Source organism: Scyliorhinus canicula, chromosome 23 (genome assembly GCF_902713615.1).
Source record: "Scyliorhinus canicula chromosome 23, sScyCan1.1, whole genome shotgun sequence".
Taxonomy (NCBI): domain Eukaryota; kingdom Metazoa; phylum Chordata; class Chondrichthyes; order Carcharhiniformes; family Scyliorhinidae; genus Scyliorhinus; species Scyliorhinus canicula.
Window position 1 is genome coordinate 27413764 of NC_052168.1, and position 20423 is coordinate 27434186.

At 53.2% G+C, this 20423-nt stretch overlaps 1 protein-coding gene across 3 annotated transcripts in view; it reads right to left on the minus strand.

The window, feature by feature from the left end:
* Positions 1 to 18262: 18262 nt before the first annotated feature.
* The window catches only part of LOC119956577 (germ cell-specific gene 1-like protein), a 44640-nt gene continuing 42479 nt past the window's right edge, over positions 18263 to 20423 (minus strand). For 2 of the 3 annotated variants that reach the window (XM_038783894.1, XM_038783893.1), the window contains 2 exons: positions 18848 to 18959; positions 18369 to 18745 (listed from right to left, as the gene is read on the minus strand). In XM_038783894.1, the coding sequence (XP_038639822.1) occupies positions 18484 to 18745; positions 18848 to 18959 (374 nt within the window). In that variant the 3' untranslated portion in view covers positions 18369 to 18483. Of the gene's footprint in view, positions 18746 to 18847; positions 18960 to 20423 lie in introns of all 3 variants that reach the window. The other variant, XM_038783896.1, reaches the window with a different exon arrangement.

Sequence of the window (20423 nt, forward strand, 5' to 3'; positions counted from 1 at the left end):
CAGACATGGGGAGAACGTGCAAACTCCTCACGGCGCCGGGGATCGATCCCGGGTCCTTAGCGCAGTGAGGCAGCAGTGCTAACCACCGTTCCGCACAACATGACACCAACATGACCTCTGATTGGAGATTGCTGAGTAGTGTGCCTGCCCCAGGGTTCAGAGGTCACCAGGACATTGTCAGGCTGAAGATTATGATGCTATGTTGCCTTTGTAGTGCATGTTGATGGTGATTGTCATTCCAAATGAACTGACCTTTAACCCTTTACTGTAGGAATTTTGGACTGTTGATCAGTCATGTTTACATCTGCCATAGAAAACAGGCCAAAATTGTTTCCCACCTTCCTGCCTGTCCCAGTCAAAATCAACTCCTTAGGTAACAAGGGACTGATTTTCTGGAAACCTCTGTTGCATAAAGAGTACGAGCAGGAGGAAATTCCTACTCTTAGAATGGAGCGTTCACAGGACACGGGGGCTTCTTCTGTCCACACTCCAAGCCTGTTCTCTGTGTAACCTACCCATCCGAGGCTCCTCATTCTCCATGCTGTAAGTACGCTTCCCATGTTCATTCCTATATTTCCTGAAAGTGTTGTAACCCACGAGTAACCCTGTCACTCCAGTGTGTGGTTACTCTAATCTGAGACTGCTGCTCATTATTACCTCTACCAGCAGGCAGGTGTTTGAACAGTTGGACACAGGGAAAAGGGCACTGCCCCCCCCCCCCCCCCCCCCCCCCCCCCCCGGTGTGAGGGGGGGCGCTCGCTTTGTGCGAGCAGTGCCAATGTCTGCAGTTTTACCCAACCATCTGTGTAAGAATAGTGTGTAAACTGAGAACCACACCCGCAATCCACATCCCTGCCGTGTGACAAAGTGATCAGTTATGGAAGTAAAATGTCATTGAGCGTACTGCTATATTGTGTGCTAATTTGAATTTCTTGGGGCTTGATAACATCAGTTTGTTTGTGTTAATCGGGGTTAAGTCTGTAACGTCCTGTTGATATGTGGACTGATTTAATTTCTGCTGCTCTCCTTGCAAGTGGGGGAGTGGCCATCAAGAACAGTCTTCAGGCAGCGCCTGTTCGATATTCACCCTCAAAACTCCGTCTCCAGTATTGAAACCAAAGTGAAAATGCTGGAAAATCTGAAAGCTTTGACAAAGGGTCATCTGGACTCAAAACGTTAACTCTTTTCTCTCCCTACAGATGCTGCCAGACCTGCTGAGATTTTCCAGCATTTTCTCTTTGGTTTCAGATTCCAGCATCCGCAGTAATTTGCTTTTATCCAGTATTAAAATCCTACATTCCTCATATTAACACTGGAATTTGGAACACCAAAATTAGCACAAAAGCAGAACTGCAACATGGCGACAGAGTGGATATTTTTTTCTTTTTAAAAATAAATTTAGTGTACCCAATTCATTTTTTTTTTCCAACTAAGGGGCAATTTAGCGAATCCACCTACCCTGCACATCTTTGGGTTGTGGGGGTGAAACCCACGCAGACACGGGGAGAATGTGCAAACTCCACACGGACAGTGACCCAGAGCCGGGATCGAACACGGGACCTCGGCACCGTGAGGCAGCAGTGCTAACCACTGCCCCACCGTGCAGATCTCGGCAAGGGTTCACAACATTTACAACATAAATAGAAATATTATTACAATAATTATATTGGAATCTCCACTCCTCGCTCACTCCAAACCACACTCCCTCTCTGAGCCCAATCCTCACTCACTCACTCATTCCAAACCCAACTCACTTCAGTCCCCACTACCTCACGCCAATTCTCACTCCAATCCTAACTCCCTCACTCACTCCCATCCCCACTCCCTCCCTCACTCCCATCCTCAATCCCTCACTCCAATCCCCACTCCCTCACTCACTCCCATCCTCGCTCCCTCACTCCAATCCCCACTCCCTCACTCACTCCAATCCCCACTCCCTCACTCACTCCCATCCTCACTCCCTCACTCACTCCCATCCCCACTCCCTCACTCACTCCAATCCCCACTCCCTCACTCACTCCAATCTTCTCTCCCTCACTCACTCCCATCCTCACTCCCTCACTCACTCCAATCCCCACTCCCTCACTCACTCCAATCTTCTCTCCCTCACTCACTCCCATCCTCACTCACTCCAATCACCACTCCCTCACTCACTCCAATCTTCTCTCCCTCACTCACTCCCATCCTCGCTCCCTCACTCCAATCCCCACTCCCTCACTCACTCCCATCCTCACTCACTCCAATCCCCACTACCTCACTCATTCCAATCTTCTCTCCCTCACTCACTCCCATCCTCGCTCCCTCACCCACTCCCATCCTCGCTCCCTCACCCACTCCCATCCTCACTCCAATCCTCACTCACTCCAATCCTCACTCCCTCACTCCAATCTTCACTCCCTCACTCATTCCCATCCTCGCTCCCTCACCCACTCCCATCCTCACTCCAATCCACACTCACTCCAATCCCCACTCCCTCACTCACTCAAACCTCACTCACTCCAATCCTCACTCACTCCCATCCTCACTCCCTCCCTCACTCCAATTACCACTCCCTCCCTCACTCCAATCACAACACTCACTCACTCCAATCCTCACTCACTCCAATCCCCACTCCCTCACTCACTCCAATCCTCACTCCCTCACTCACTCCAATCCCCACTCCCTCACTCACTCCAATCCTCACTCACTCCAATCCCCACTCCCTCACTCACTCCAATCCCCACTCCCTCCAATCCCCACTCCCTCCAATCCCCACTCCCTCCAATCCCCACTCCCTCCAATCCCCACTCCCTCACTCAAATCCCCACTCCCTCCCTCACTCCAATCACCACTCCCTCCCTCACTCCAACCCTCACTCCCTCACTCCCTCCAATCCCCACTCCCTCACTCACCAATCCTCACTCCTTCACTCACTCCGATCCCCACTCCCTCACTCACTCCAATCCTCACTCACTCACTCCAATCCCCACTCCCTCACTCACCAATCCTCACTCCTTCACTCACTCCGATCCCCACTCCCTCACTCACTCCAATCCTCACTCCCTCCAATCCTCACTCCCTCACTCACTCCAATCCCCACTCCCTCACTCACTCCGTCCCCACTCCCTCACTCACTCCAATCCCCGCTCACTCCAATCCCCACTCCCCCACTCACTCCAATCCTCACTCCCTCCAATCCTCAGTCCCTCCAATCCTCACTCCCTCACTCACTCCAATCCTCACTCCTTCACTCACTCCGTCTCCACTCCCTCACTCACTCCAATCCTCACTCCCTCCAATCCTCACTCCTTCACTCACTCCAATCCTCACTCCTTCACTCACTCCAATCCCCACTCCCTCACTCACTCCAATCCTCACTCACTCTGATCCTCACTCACTCCGATCCTCACTACCTCACTCTGATCCTCACTCCCTCCCTCACTCCCTCACTCACTCCAATCCCCACTCCCTCACTCACTCCAATCCTCACTCACTCCCTCACTCACTCCAATCCTCACTCACTCCCTCACTCAATCCAATTCTCACTCACTCCCTCACTCACTCCAATCCTCACTCCCTCCAATCTCCATTCTCTCACTCCCTTCAATCTCCATTCCCTCACTCACCCCAATCCCCACTCACTCCCTCACTCACACCAATCCTCACTCCCTCACACTCCAATCCTCACTCACTCTAATCCCCACTCCCTCACTCCTATCCTCACTCACTCCAATCCTCACTCACTCCAATCCCCACTCCCTCACTCACTCCAATCCTCCCTCACTCCAATCCTCACTCACTCCAATCCCCACTCCCTCACTTACTCCGATCCTCACTCCCTCGCTCACTCCGATCCTCACTCCCTCACACTCCAATCCTCACTCACTCTAATCCTCACTCCCTCACTCACTCTGATCCTCACTCACTCTGATCCTCACTCACTCCGATACTCACTCACTCACTCCGATCCCCAGTCCCTCACTACCCTCCAATCCTCCCTCAATCCTCCCTCAATCCAATCCCCACTCCCTCACTCACTCCAATCCACACTCACTCCGATCCCCACTCCCTCACTCACTCCCATCCCCACTCCCTCACTCACTCCAATCCTCACTCCTTCACTCACTCCAATCCTACTCTCTCACTCACTCTGATCCCCACTCCCTCCCTCACGCTCTCCCTCACTCACCAATCCTCACTCACTCACTCACTCAAATCCCGACTCACTCACTCCAATCCTCACTACCTCATTCACTCCAATCCCCACTCACTCACTCCAGTCCTCACTCCCTCACTCACTCCAATCCTCACTCACTCCAGTCCTCACTCCCTCACTCACTCCAATCCTCACTCACTCCGATCCCCACTCCCTCACTCACTCCAATCCTCACTCCCTCCCTCACTCCAATCCCCACTCCCTCACTCACTCCAATCCCCACTCCCTCACTCACTCCGATCCCAACTCCCTCACTCACTCCAATCCCCACTCCCTCACTCACTCCAATCTTCACTCCCTCACTCCACCATTACTCCCTCACTCACTCCGATCCCCACTCACTCCGATCCCCACTCACTCCGATCCCCAGTCCCTCACTACGCTCCAATCCTCCCTCACTCCAATCCTCACTCCCTCACTCACTCCAATCCTCACTCCCTCACTCACTCCAATCCCCACTCACTCCAATCCCCACTCACTCACTCCAATCCTCACTCCCTCACTCACTTCAATCCCCACTCCCTCGCTCACTCCAATCCCCACTCCCTCACTCACTCCAATCCCCACTCACTCACTCCAATCCTCACTCCCTCACTCACTCCAATCCCCACTCCCTCACTCACTCCAATCCTTCACTCACTCCTATCCCCACTCCCTCACTCACTCCAATCCTCAGTCACTCGCTCACTCCAATCCCCACTCCCTCACTCACTCCAATCCCCACTCACTCCCTCCAATCCCCACTCACTCCCTCACTCACTCCAGTCCTCCCTCACTCACTCCAATCCCCACTCACTCCCTCACTCACTCCAGTCCTCCCTCACTCACTCCAGTCCTCCCTCACTCACTCCGATCCCCACTCCCTCACTCACTCCAATCCTCACTCACTCCAATCCCCACTCCCTCACTCACTCCAATCCTCACTCACTCCAATCCTCACTCCCTCACTCACTCCAATCCTCATTCACTCCGATCCTCACTCCCTCACTCACTCCGTCTCCACTCCCTCACTCACTCCAATCCTCACTCACTCCAATCCTCACTCCCTCACTCACTCCAATCCTCACTCCCACACTCACTCCGATCCTCACTCACTCCAATTTCACTCCCTCACTCCAATCCTCACTCACTCTGATCCTCACTCACTCCGATCCTCACTACCTCACTCTGATCCTCACTCCCTCCCTCACTCCCTCACTCACTCCAATCCCCACTCCCTCACTCACCCCAATCCCCACTCACTCCAATCCTCACTCACTCCCTCACTCACTCCAATCCTCACTCACTCCGATCCCCACTCCCTCACTCACTCCAATCCCCACTAACTCCCTCACTCACTCCAATCCTCACTCCCTCCAATCTCCATTCTCTCACTCCCTTCAATCTCCATTCCCTCACTCACCCCAATCCCCACTCACTCCCTCACTCACTCCAATCCTCACTCCCTCACACTCCAATCCTCACTCACTCTGATCCCCACTCCCTCACTCACTCCAATCCAATCCCCACTCCCTCACACTCCAATCCCCACTCACTCCAATCTCCATTTTCTCACTCACTCCAATCCTCACTCCAATCCCCACTCCCTCACTCCTATCCTCACTCACTCCAATCCTCACTCACTCCAATCCCCACTCCCTCACTCACTCCAATCCTCCCTCACTCCAATCCTCACTCACTCCAATCCCCACTCCCTCACTCACTCCGATCCTCACTCCCTCGCTCACTCCGATCCTCACTCCCTCGCTCACTCCGGTCCTCACTCCCTCACACTCCAATCCTCACTCACTCTAATCCTCACTCCCTCACTCACTCTGATCCTCACTCACTCTGATCCTCACTCACTCCGATACTCACTCACTCACTCCGATCCCCAGTCCCTCACTACCCTCCAATCCTCCCTCAATCCAATCCCCACTCCCTCACTCACTCCAATCCCCACTCACTCCGATCCCCACTCCCTCACTCACTCCCATCCCCACTCCCTCACTCACTCCAATCCTCACTCCTTCACTCACTCCAATCCTACTCTCTCACTCACTCTGATCCCCACTCCCTCCCTCACTCCCTCACTCACTCCAATCCTCACTCACTCACTCACTCGAATCCCGACTCACTCACTCCAATCCTCACTACCTCATTCACTCCAATCCCCACTCACTCACTCCAGTCCTCACTCCCTCACTCACTCCAATCCTCACTCACTCCAGTCCTCACTCCCTCACTCACTCCAATCCTCACTCACTCCGATCCCCACTCCCTCACTCACTCCAATCCTCACTCCCTCCCTCACTCCAATCCCCACTCCCTCACTCACTCCAATCCCCACTCCCTCACTCACTCCGATCCCAACTCCCTCACTCACTCCAATCCCCACTCCCTCACTCACTCCAATCTTCACTCCCTCACTCCAACCATTACTCCCTCACTCACTCCGATCCCCACTCACTCCGATCCCCACTCACTCCGATCCCCAGTCCCTCACTACGCTCCAATCCTCCCTCACTCCAATCCTCACTCCCTCACTCACTCCAATCCTCACTCCCTCACTCACTCCAATCCCCACTCCCTCACTCACTCCAATCCCCACTCACTCACTCCAATCCTCACTCCCTCACTCACTTCAATCCCCACTCCCTCGCTCACTCCAATCCCCACTCCCTCACTCACTCCAATCCCCACTCACTCACTCCAATCCTCACTCCCTCACTCACTCCAATCCCCACTCCCTCACTCACTCCAATCCTCAGTCACTCACTCACTCCAATCCCCACTCCCTCACTCACTCCAATCCCCACTCACTCCCTCCAATCCCCACTCACTCCCTCACTCACTCCAGTCCTCCCTCACTCCAATCCCCACTCACTCCCTCACTCACTCCAGTCCTCCCTCACTCACTCCAGTCCCTCCCTCACTCACTCCGATCCCCACTCCCTCACTCACTCCAATCCTCACTCACTCCAATCCCCACACACTCCGATCCCCACTCACTCCAATCTCCATTTTCTCACTCACTCCAATCCTCACTTCCTCACTCCAATCCTCACTCCCTCACTCACTCCAATCCTCACTCCCTCACACTCCAATCCCCACTCCCTCACTCCAATCCTCACTCCCTCACTCACTCCAATCCTCATTCACTCCAATCCCCACTCGCTCACTCACTCCAATCCTCACTTACTCCAATCCCCACTCACTCCAATCCCCACTCACTCCAATCCCCACTCACTCCGATCCTCACTCCCTCGCTCACTCCGATCCTCACTCCCTCACTCACATCGATCCTCACTCCCTCGCTCACTCCGATCCTCACTCCCTCGCTCACTCCGATCCTCACTCCCTTCGATCCTCACTCAATCCAATCCCCACTCCCTCACTCACTCCAATCCCCACTCACTCCGATCCCCACTCCCTCACTCACTCCCATCCCCACTCCCTCACTCACTCCAATCCTCACTCCTTCACTCACTCCAATCCCCACTCTCTCTCACTCGAATCCTCACTCACTCACTCCAATCCTCACTACCTCACTCACTCCAATCCTCGCTCACTCCGATCCTCACTCCCTCGCTCACTCCGATCCTCACTCCCTCCGATCCTCACTCAATCCAATCCCCACTCCCTCACTCACTCCAATCCCCACTCCCATCCCCACTCCCTCACTCACTCCAATCCTCACTCCTTCACTCACTCCAATCCCCACTCTCTCACTCACTCTGATCCCCACTCCCTCACTCACTCTCTCCCTCACTCACTCCAATCCTCACTCACTCACTCACTCGAATCCTCACTCACTCACTCCAATCCTCACTACCTCATTCACTCCAATCCCCACTCACTCACTCACTCCAGTCCTCACTCACTCCAATCCTCACTCACTCCAATCCTCACTCACTCCGATCCCCACTCCCTCACTCACTCCAATACTCACTCCCTCACTCACTCCGCTCCCCACTCCCTCACTCACTCCAATCCTCACTCACTCCGATCCCCACTCCCTCACTCACTCCAATCCTCACTCCCTCACTCACTCCATTCTCCACTCCCTCACTCACTCCAATCCCCACTCCCTCACTCACTCTAATCCTCACTCCCTCACTCACTCCAATCCTCACTCCCTCACTCACTCCAATCCCCACTCTCTCACTCACTCCAATCCTTCACTCACTCCTATCCCCACTCCCTCACTCACTCCAATCCTCAGTCCCTCACTCACTCCAATCCCCACTCCCTCACTCACTCCAATCCCCACTCACTCCCTCACTCCAATCCCCACTCACTCCCTCACTCACTCCAATCCCCACTCACTCCCTCACTCACTCCAGTCCTCCCTCACTCACTCCAATCCCCACTCACTCCCTCACTCACTCCAGTCCTCCCTCACTCACTCCAGTCCTCCCTCACTCACTCCGATCCCCACTCCCTCACTCACTCCAATCCTCACTCACTCCAATCCCCACTCACTCCGATCCCCACTCACTCCAATCTCCATTTTCACACTCACTCCAATCCTCACTCCCTCACTCCAATCCTCACTCCCTCACTCACTCCAATCCTCACTCCCTCACACTCCAATCCCCACTCCCTCACTCCAATCCTCACTCCCTCACTCACTCCAATCCTCATTCACTCCAATCCCCACTCGCTCACTCACTCCAATCCTCACTCACTCCAATCCCCACTCACTCCGATCCTCACTCCCTCGCTCACTCCGATCCTCACTCCCTCACTCACTCCGATCCTCACTCCCTCCGATCCTCACTCCCTCACTCATTCCCATCCTCGCTCCCTCACCCACTCCCATCCTCACTCCAATCCACACTCACTCCAATCCCCACTCCCTCACTCACTCAAACCTCACTCCAATCCTCACTCACTCCCATCCTCACTCCCTCCCTCACTCCAATTACCACTCCCTCCCTCACTCCAATCACCACTCTCACTCACTCCAATCCTCACTCACTCCAATCCCCACTCCCTCAATCACTCCAATCCCCACTCCCTCACTCACTCCAATCCTCACTCACTCCAATCCCCACTCCCTCACTCACTCCAAACCTCACTCCCTGCAATCCCCACTCCCTCCAATCCCCACTCCCTCCAATCCCCACTCCCTCCAATCCCCACTCCCTCACTCAAATCCCCACTCCCTCCCTCACTCCAATCACCACTCCCTCCCTCACTCCAATCCACACTCCCTCACTCCCTCCAATCCCCACTCCCTCACTCACCAATCCTCACTCCTTCACTCACTCCGATCCCCACTCCCTCACTCACTCCAATCCTCACTCACTCACTCCAATACCCACTCCCTCACTCACCAATCCTCACTCCTTCACTCACTCCGATCCCCACTCCCTCACTCACTCCAATCCTCACTCCCTCCAATCCTCACTCCGTCACTCACTCCAATCCCCACTCCCTCACTCACTCCGTCCCCACTCCCTCACTCACTCCAATCCCTACTCACTCCAATCCCCACTCCCCCACTCACTCCAATCCTCACTCCCTCCAATCCTCAGTCCCTCCAATCCTCACTCCCTCACTCACTCCAATCCTCACTCCTTCACTCACTCCGTCTCCACTCCCTCACTCACTCCAATCCTCACTCACTCCAATCCTCACTCCCTCACTCCAATCCTCACACTCCAATCCTCACTCCCTCACTCCAATCCTCACACTCCAATCCTCACTCCCTCACTCCAATCCTCACTCCCTCACTCACTCCAATCCTCACTCACTCCAATCCTCACTCCCTCACTCACTCCAATCCTCACTCCCTCACTCGCTCCAATCCTCACTCACTCCAATCCTCACTCCCTCACTCCAATCCTCACTCACTCCAATCCTCACTCCCTCACTCCAATCCTCACTCCCTCACTCCAATCCTCACTCACTCCAATCCTCACTCCCTCACTCACTCCGTTCCCCACTCCCTCACTCACTCCAATCCTCACTCCCTCACTCCAATCCTCACTCACTCCAATCCTCACTCCCTCACTCACTCCGATCCCCACTCCCTCACTCACTCCAATCCCCACTCCCTCACTCACTCCAATCCTAACTCACTCCAATTCTCACTCCCTCACTCACTCCGATCCCCACTCCCTCACTCACTCCAATCCTAACTCACTCCAATTCCCACTCCCTCACTCACTCCAATCCCCACTCACTCCAGTCCCCACTCCCTCACTCACTCCAATCCTCACTCACTCCAATCCCCACTCACTCCAATCCCCACTCCCTCCCTCACACCAATCCTCACTCTCTCACTCACTCCCTCTCTCACTCCCTCACTCACTCCAATCCTCACTCACTCCAATCCCCACTCCCTCCCTCACACCAATCCTCACTCTCTCACTCACTCCTTCTCTCACTCCCTCACTCACTCCAATCCTCACTCTCTCCAATCCCCACTCCCTCACTCACTCCAATCCTCACTCTCTCCAATCCCCACTCCCTCACTCACTCCAATCCTCACTCACTCCAATCCCCACTCCCTCACTCACTCTGATCCTCACTCACTCCGATCCTCACCCTCCCTCACTCCAATCCCCACTCACTCACTCCAATCCCCACTCCCTCACTCACCCCAATCCCCACTCACTCCCTCACTCACTCCAATCCCCACTCCCTCACTCACCCCAATCCCCACTCACTCCCTCACTCACTCCAATCCCCACTCCCTCCCTCACTCACTCCAATCCCCACTCCCTCACTCACCCCAATCCCCACTCACTCCCTCACTCACTCCGATCCTCACTCACTCCGATCCTCACTCACTCCGATCCTCACTCCCTCACTCACTCTGATCCTCACTCACTCCGATCCTCACTCCCTCCCTCACTCCAATCCCCGCTCACTCACCCCAATCCCCACTCCCTCACTCACTCCAATCCCCACACCCTCACTCACCCCAATCCCCACTCACTCCCTCACTCACTCCAATCCCCACTCCCTCACTCACTCCGACCCCCACTCCCTCACTCACTCCAATCCCCACTCCCTCACTCACTCCAATCCCCACTCCCTCACTCCAATCCCCACTCCCTCACTCACTCCAATCCCACTCCCTCACTCACTCCAATCCCCACTCCCTCACTCACTCCAATCCCCACTCCCTCACTCCAATTCTCACTCACTCCAATCCCCACTCCCTCATTCACTCCAATCTTCACTCCCTCACTCACTCCAATCCTTACTCACTCGGATCCTCACTCCCATCCTCAGTCCCTCACTCACTCCCAACCGCACTCCCTCACTCACTCCAATCCCCACTCCCTCACTCACTCCAATCCCCACTCCCTCACTCACTCCAATCCCCACCCTCACTCACTCCAATCCCCACTCCCTCACTCACTCCAATCCCCACTCCCTCACTCACTCCAATCCTCACTCCCTCACTCACTCCAATCCTCACTCCCCCACTCACTCCAATCCCCACTCCCTCACTCACTGCAATCCTCACTCCCTCACTCACTCCAATCCCCACTCCCTCACTCACTCCAATCCCCACTCCCTCACTCACTCCAATCCCCACTCACTCACTCCAATCCCCACTCCCTCACTCACTCCAATCCCCACTCCCTCACTCCAATCCCCACTCCCTCTCTCACTCCAATCCTCACTCACTCCAATCCTCACTCCCTCACTCCAATCCTCACTCACTCCAATCCTCACTCCCTCACTCCAATCCTCACTGCCTCACTCACACCAATCCTCACTCACTCCAATCCTCACTCCCTCACTCACTCCAATCCTCACTCCCTCCAATCCTCACTCACTGCAATCCTCACTCCCTCACTCACTCCGATCCCCGCTCCCTCACTCACTCCAATCCTCACTCCCCCACTCCAATCCTCACTCACTCCAATCCTCACTCCCTCACTCACTCCGATCCCCACTCCCTCACTCACTCCAATCCCCACTCCCTCACTCACTCCAATCCTAACTCACTCCAATTCTCACTCCCTCACTCACTCCAATCCCCACTCACTCCAGTCCCCACTCCCTCACTCACTCCAATCCTCACTCACTCCAATCCCCACTCCCTCCCTCACACCAATCCTCACTCTCTCACTCACTCCCTCTCTCACTCCCTCTCTCACTCCCTCACTCACTCCAATCCCCACTCCCTCACTCACTCCAATCCTAACTCACTCCAATTCTCACTCCCTCACTCACTCCGATCCCCATTCCCTCACTCACTCCAATCCTCACTCACTCCAATCCCCACTCCCTCCCTCACACCAATCCTCACTCTCTCACTCACTCCTTCTCTCACTCCCTCACTCACTCCAATCCTCACTCTCTCCAATCCCCACTCTCTCCAATCCCCACTCCCTCACTCACTCCAATCCTCACTCTCTCCAATCCCCACTCCCTCACTCACTCCAATCCTCACTCACTCCAATCCTCACTCACTCCAATCCCCACTCCCTCACTCACTCCAATCCTCACTCTCTCCAATCCCCACTCCCTCTCTGTGTGCAGTCTCTACTCCCTCACTCAGTCCACCCAGTTGCTGCAGTCCGCCCCCATGCCCCTATTCCCTTTGATGTGGAATTGTGGAAATGTACAGCACAGGAGGAGGCCATACATGTGATAGCGCAGTCCAGTTTAGTTCCCACACCCCTGGTTTCTGTCCGTTACTCTTCAGTTCCTCACTCAGTGACCGCGGTCCCACTAACGTTCTGTCAACCATTAACCTGTTTCTCCCAGGGCAGCACGGCGGCGCAGTGGTTAGCACTGCTGCCTCACGGCGCCAAGGGCACAGGTTCGATCCCAGTCCTGGGTCACTCTCCGTGTGGAGTTTGCACATTCTCCCCGTGTCTGTGTGGGTCTCACCCCCACAACCCAAACAGATGTGGATTGGCCACGCTAAATTGCCCCTTAATTTGAAAAAAGAATTGGGAACTCTAAATTTATTTATTTTTCATTTACCTGTTCTCTCTGCCCCTCTTTGTTTTGGTCAGTTGCTTCCTTCTTATTGAGAGGTTACAGCTGAAACATTAACTGTTCCGTTCAGGAGCTGACTGGGCAGCTTTTCTGCTTTGATTCAGTTTGTTGTGTTATCTGATTGGCAGTCTCCAGTGTCCGGATGCTTGGGAAACCCAACTCGAATTCAGTTTGACCTGTTACACAGCTGTTCCCAGAGCTGATCTACCATCCAAGATCCATTCAAATCCCGTAAATGCCCCTGTGGACCTGGAGCCTGGATTTAATTGTTATCAAACCCTCTCCGTCAGTGAGGACCCGTGAGAAGCTTCCTTGATGGTACAACGGGCAAAGTGATAATGGCTCGGCCATTGACGCTTCATATTTCAGACAACAAGACACTCTTGTGTTCCAAACAGACCTCTTTGTTGCTGGGCATACTCACTGGAGACCCAGCCTCTTTTCTTCCCGTCTAATAAAACTGCTGATTTCGCCGACAGTCAGTCGACTGGCAAACATCAAAGAGCAAAGATTTCAATTAATCTCATGTTCGCTCTGTGAATCTCCCACTCTATCCATTTCTCATTCACTGCTTCTCTCCATCACCCGCTCCGGCTGTCATTCTCTCCCTGTCTCGCTCTCTCATTCTCTGTACCCCCCTCCCCCCCTCCCTTGGGCCAGTTTAGCTCAGTTGACTGGACAGCTGGTTTGTGATGCAGGGCAAGCCCAGCAACGCAGGTTCAATTCCCTGAGGTTATTCGAGAAGGCCCCGTCTTCTCCACCTTGCCCCTCACCTGACGAGTGGTGATCCTCAGGTTAAATCACCACCATTCCGGTGGTACAGTGGTTAGCATTGCTGCCTCATGGCGCTGAGGTCCCAGGTTCGATCCCAGCTCTGGGTCACTGTCCGTGTGGAGTTTGCACATTCTCCCCGTGTCTGTGTGGGTCTCACCCCCACAACCCAAAGATGTGCAGGGTAGGCGGATTGGCCACACTAAATTGCCCCTTAATTGGGGAGGGGGGAAGAATGGGCACTTTATTTAGAAAGCACCAATCAGCTCTTCCCCTCAGCCTATGGTCATCTGGCACTATGGTGACTTTACCTTGCATCCCCCTCTCTTAACCAGTTTGTGTTCATTCTCTCACTCATTCCAACATTTATCCTCTCTCTCCGTCTCTCGTTTCACGTCTCACTAATTCTGCATTGCCTTGGCTTCTGTCTTTTTTTTTTGTTGTCTTTCTTTCCTCAATGCGCCACGTTCTGTACAACTTTGAATTTTAAGGGGCCGTTGCAATAAATATTATCCTGGAAAGAGAAATAAACACAGCCATCCTCCACAGGGGGTTCAGTCCCTCCCTCACACTCTCTACCCACCTGTTTAATTCCCTCTCTGGCAGTCTCTCCTCTCACACCCGGTTCACTGCCCATCCTTACCCCATCAATGTTTCCATCTACATTCCCTGTATGAATCCATCTGAATATTTGTTTGTTGCAGCGCTAACTGATTTTTTTCCCCCACTGTCTGGCTCACAATATTGAACCAGTCATTTGGTAATGGGTTTTAGTGACAAGAGGGCCACCAGAAACGGCTCTGAGGGGTGGGTAACACCCCACTCCTATACCACAGGATGCCCTTGGGCTTCACCCTGCTTCCAACCAATTCCTTATCAATCAATACAGCCCTCCACCACAGTGGCAGCTGTGTGTACCACCTACAAGATGCACTGCAGCAACTCACCAAGGCTCCTCAGGCAGCACCTTCCAAACCCACGGCCACCTCCATCTAGAAGGACAAGAGCAGCAGATACCTGGGAACCCCACCACCTGGAGGTTCCCCTCCAAGTCACTCACCGTCCTGACTGGGAAATATACCGGCCGTTCCTTCACTGTCGCTGGGTCAAAATCCTGGAACTCCCTCCCTAACAGCACAGTGGGTGTACCTACACCTCAGGAAACTGCAGCAGCTCAAGAAGGCAGCTCACCCCCACCTTCTGATGGGCAATAAATGCTGCCCTCACCAGCGATGCCCACACCCCACAAATGAATTTAATTTTTAAAAAATATATTTGATAATTTTTCCAATGAAGGAGCAATTTAGTGTGATGAATCTGCCTACGCTGCACATCTTTTGGGTTGTGAGGGTGAGGCCCACGCAAGTACAGGGAGAATGTGCAAACTCCACTCAGACAGTGACCCAGGGCCGCGATCGAACCCGGGTCCTCGGCGCCGTGAGGCAGCAGCCACTCTGCCGCCCGTCAATGAATTTTCAAAACATTCTGGATATGGTGGTGCAGTGGTATATCGCTGGACTAGCCACCCAGAAGCTCTGGGGACCCAGGTTCGAATCATCCCCCCCCCCAATGGCAGATGATGACATTTGAATTTAATAAAATATCTGGAATTAAAAAGTCGAATGATGGCCAGGAAACTAATTGTCGTTAAATACCCATCTGTTTCACTAAATGCCCTTTAGGGAGGAAAATCTGCCATCATTACCCAATCCCCCAATTCTTACCCAATCCCCCAATCCTTACCCAATCCCCCAATCCATACCCAATCCCCCAATCCATACCCAATCCCCCAATCCATACCCAATCCTTACCCAATCCCCCAATCCATACCCAATCCCCCAATCCATACCCAATCCATACCCAATCCCCCAATCCTTACCCAATCCCCAATCCTTACCCAATCCCCCAATCCTAACCCAATCCCCCAATCCTAACCCAATCCCCCAATCCTAACTCAATCCCCCAATCCATACCCAATCCCCCAATCCATACCCAATCCCCCAATCCTTACCCAATCCCCCAATCCTTACCCAATCCCCCAATTCTTACCCAATCTTTACCCAATCCCCCAATCCATACCCAATCCCCCAATCCATACCCAATCCCCCAATCCATACCCAATCCCCCAATCCTTACCCAATCCCCCAATCCTTACCCAATCCCCCAATCCATACCCAATCCCCCAATCCTTACCCAATCCCCCAATCCTTACCCAATCCCCCAATCCATACCCAATCCTTACCCAATCCCCCAATCCATACCCAATCCCCCAATCCATACCCAATCCCCCAATTCTTACCCAATCCTTACCCAATCCCCCAATCCATACCCAATCCCCCAATCCATACCCAATCCCCCAATCCTTACCCAATCCCCCAATCCTTACCCAATCCCCCAATCCATACCCAATCCCCCAATCCTTACCCAATCCCCCAATCCTTACCCAATCCCCCAATCCTTACCCAATCCCCCAATCCTTACCCAATCCCCCAATCCATACCCAATCCTTACCCAATCCCCCAATCCATACCCAATCCCCCAATTCTTACCCAATCCCCCAATCCTTACCCAATCCCCCAATCCTTACCCAATCCCCCAATCCTTACCCAATCCCCCAATTCTTACCCAATTCCCCAATCCCCCAATTCTTACCCAATCTTTACCCAATCCTTACCCAATCCCCCAATCCATACCCAATCCCCCAATCCATACCCAATCCATACCCAATCCCCCAATCCTTACCCAATCCCCCAATCCATACCCAATCCCCCAATCCATACCCAATCCCCCAATCCTTACCCAATCCCCCAATCCTAACCCAATCCCCCAATCCTTACCCAATCCCCCAATCCATACCCAATCCCCCAATCCTTACCCAATCCCCCAATCCTTACCCAATCCCCCAATCCATACCCAATCCCCCAATCCATACCCAATCCCCCAATTCTTACCCAATCCCCCAATCCTAACCCAATCCCCCAATCCTTACCCAATCCCCCAATCCTTACCCAATCCCCCAATCCATACCCAATCCCCCAATCCTTACCCAATCCCCCAATCCTTACCCAATCCCCCAATCCATACCCAATCCCCCAATCCTTACCCAATCCCAATCCCCCAATCCTTACCCAATCCCCCAATCCTTACCCAATCCCCCAATCCTTACCCAATCCCCCAATTCTTACCCAATCTTTACCCAATCCTTACCCAATCCCCCAATTCTTACCCAATCCCCCAATCCTTACCCAATCCCCCAATCCATACCCAATCCCCCAATCCATACCCAATCCCCCAATCCATACCCAATCCCCCAATCCATACCCAATCCCCCAATCCTTACCCAATCCCCCAATCCTTACCCAATCCCCCAATCCTTACCCAATCCCCCAATCCTTACCCAATCCCCCAATCCTTACCCAATCCCCCAATCCATACCCAATCCCCCAATCCTTACCCAATCCCCCAATCCTTACCCAATCCTTACCCAATCCCCCAATCCTTACCCAATCCCCCAATCCTTACCCAATCCATACCCAATCCCCCAATCCATACCCAATCCCCCAATCCTTACCCAATCCCCCAATCCATAGCCAATCCCCCAATCCTTACCCAATCCCCCAATCCTTACCCAATCCCCCAATCCTTACCCAATCCCCCAATCCTTACCCAATCCCCCAATCCTTACCCAATCCCCCAATTCTTACCCAATTCCCCAATCCCCCAATTCTTACCCAATCTTTACCCAATCCTTACCCAATCCCCAATTCTTACCCAATCTTTACCCAATCCTTACCCAATCTGGCCTACATGCAACTCCATAACCACAGCAATGTGGTCGACCCTTAAAAATGCCCTCGGCGATGGGCAGTGAATACTGGTGCCCGCATTCCACCATCGAGTTTTTAAAAAAATACATCAAAATCAGTCAGAATCGGGGCAGCACAGTGTCACAGTGGGTTAGCCCTGCAGCCTCACGGCGCTGTTGTCCCAGGTTCGATCCCGGCTCTGATGAATACTGCGATATGAAATCTTTGAGCATACAAGGTCCTATCTCTGGGTGAAAAGGCTAAATTTAGTGGTGGTTATGCCAGTTTTCACTCTAAAACCAGTTTGTTCCTTAAAAGTGATCCTAAATCGAGGGCAGCACGGTGGCGCAGTGGGTTAGCCCTGCTGCCTCACGGCGCCGAGATCCCAGGTTCGATCTCGGTCACTGTCCGTGTGGAGTTGCACATTCTCCCCGTGTCTGCGTGGGTTTTTCCCTCCACAACCCAAAAAATGTACAGGGTAGGTGGATTGGCCGCGCTAAATTGCCCCTTAATTAGAAAATAATGAATTGGGTACTCTAAAAAAAATTTTTATTTAACCTGCTGGTCCTCCACATCTCACTGACTCTGATGGAATGGATGGATCAGAACACCAAACACCAGGAGCAATCGCTGTGCCCACAGCTCAGGTTGTTTAGTGGAAAACGGTTTTACATTGACAGTGTTTCTAAGGGAAAGTACATCACATCAAAAAGTAAGTGGGTTGAGGTGAAGAGGCGCAGACCCCATCGTGCATTAGCAATGTTCATCCGCCAGGGACTCGGGGACATCAGCTTCGCCCGCCGCCGATCTGCCCATCAGGAGGGTCGGAGCCAGATTGGAAAAGATTTCAGCTGAGCTGGAATGGCCTGGGAAATAGTACAGCTCGTCGGGCCTCCACTTCAAGCTGTGTTTGTAGATTTTCTGCGACTGGTGAAATTCGAGCGCCGTCTTGGTGTAGATGTTCAGAGCAGTGACGGAGGACGCCATGCAGAATGTGAAGGAGACCCAAGCCAAGCTGCAAAACAACCAGAGGTTAGCGACCGTACAACGACTGCGCGCTCACCACCAACAAATAATCAGATATTCCCCCCGCTTCCCGGTCAGATGATCCACTCACTAGAAGGACCAGCCAAAGTCCCAGCGATGGGGTCTCCAGTCCTCTGGCCCTTGACTTGCTGTCACTTGGAAAACCTGTGTGTACATCATATGGGCAACCATCCCCAGCAGGCCTGAGAATAAAGGAGTAACATTACACACTGCACTAACACACACTGACACGCTCACACTGCACTAACACACACTGACACACTCACACTGCACTAACACACACACTGCACTTTCCCACACTGACACACTCACTTCACTAACACACTCACTGCACTCACACACTCACTGCACTCCCACACTGACACACTCACTGCACTAACACACTCACTGCACTCACACACTCACACTGCACTAACACACTCACTGCACTCCCACACTGACACACTCACTTCACTAACACACTCACTGCACTCACACACTCACACTGCACTAACACACACACTGCACTTTCCCACACTGACACACTCACTTCACTAACACACTCACTGCACTCACACACTCACTGCACTCCCACACTGACACACTCACTGCACTAACACACTCACTGCACTCACACACTCACACTGCACTAACACACACACTGCACTTTCCCACACTGACACACTCACTTCACTAACACACTCACTGCACTCACACACTCACTGCACTCCCACACTGACACACTCACTGCACTAACACACTCACTGCACTCACACACTCACACTGCACTAACACACTCACTGCACTCTCCCACACTGACACACTCACTGCACTAACACACTCACTGCACTTTCCCACACTGACACACTCACTGCACTCTCCCACACTGACACACACACTGCACTCTCCCACACTGACACACTCACTGCACTAACACACTCACTGCACTTTCCCACACTGACACACTCACTGCACTAACACACTCACTGCACTCTCCCACACTGACACACACACTGCACTCTCCCACACTGACACACTCACTGCACTAACACACTCACTGCACTTTCCCACACTGACACACTCACTGCACTCTCCCACACTGACACACACACTGCACTTTCCCACACTGACACACTCACTGCACTCACACACTCACTGCACTCCCACACTGACACACTCACTGCACTAACACACTCACTGCACTCACACACTCACACTGCACTAACACACTCACTGCACTCCCACACTGACACACTGCACTAACACACTCACTGCACTCACACACTCACACTGCACTAACACACTCACTGCACTCCCACACTGACACACACACTGCACTTTCCCACACTGACACACTCACTGCACTAACACACTCACTGCACTCTCCCACACTGACACACACACTGCACTCTCCCACACTGACACACTCACTGCACTAACACACTCACTGCACTCTCCCACACTGACACACTCACTGCACTAACACACTCACTGCACTCTCCCACACTGACACACTCACTGCACTAACACACACTGACACACTCACTGCACTCCCACACTGACACACTCACTGCACTCTCCCACACTGACACACTCACTGCACTCCCACACTGACACACTCACTGCACTAACACACACTGACACACTCACTGCACTCCCACACTGAC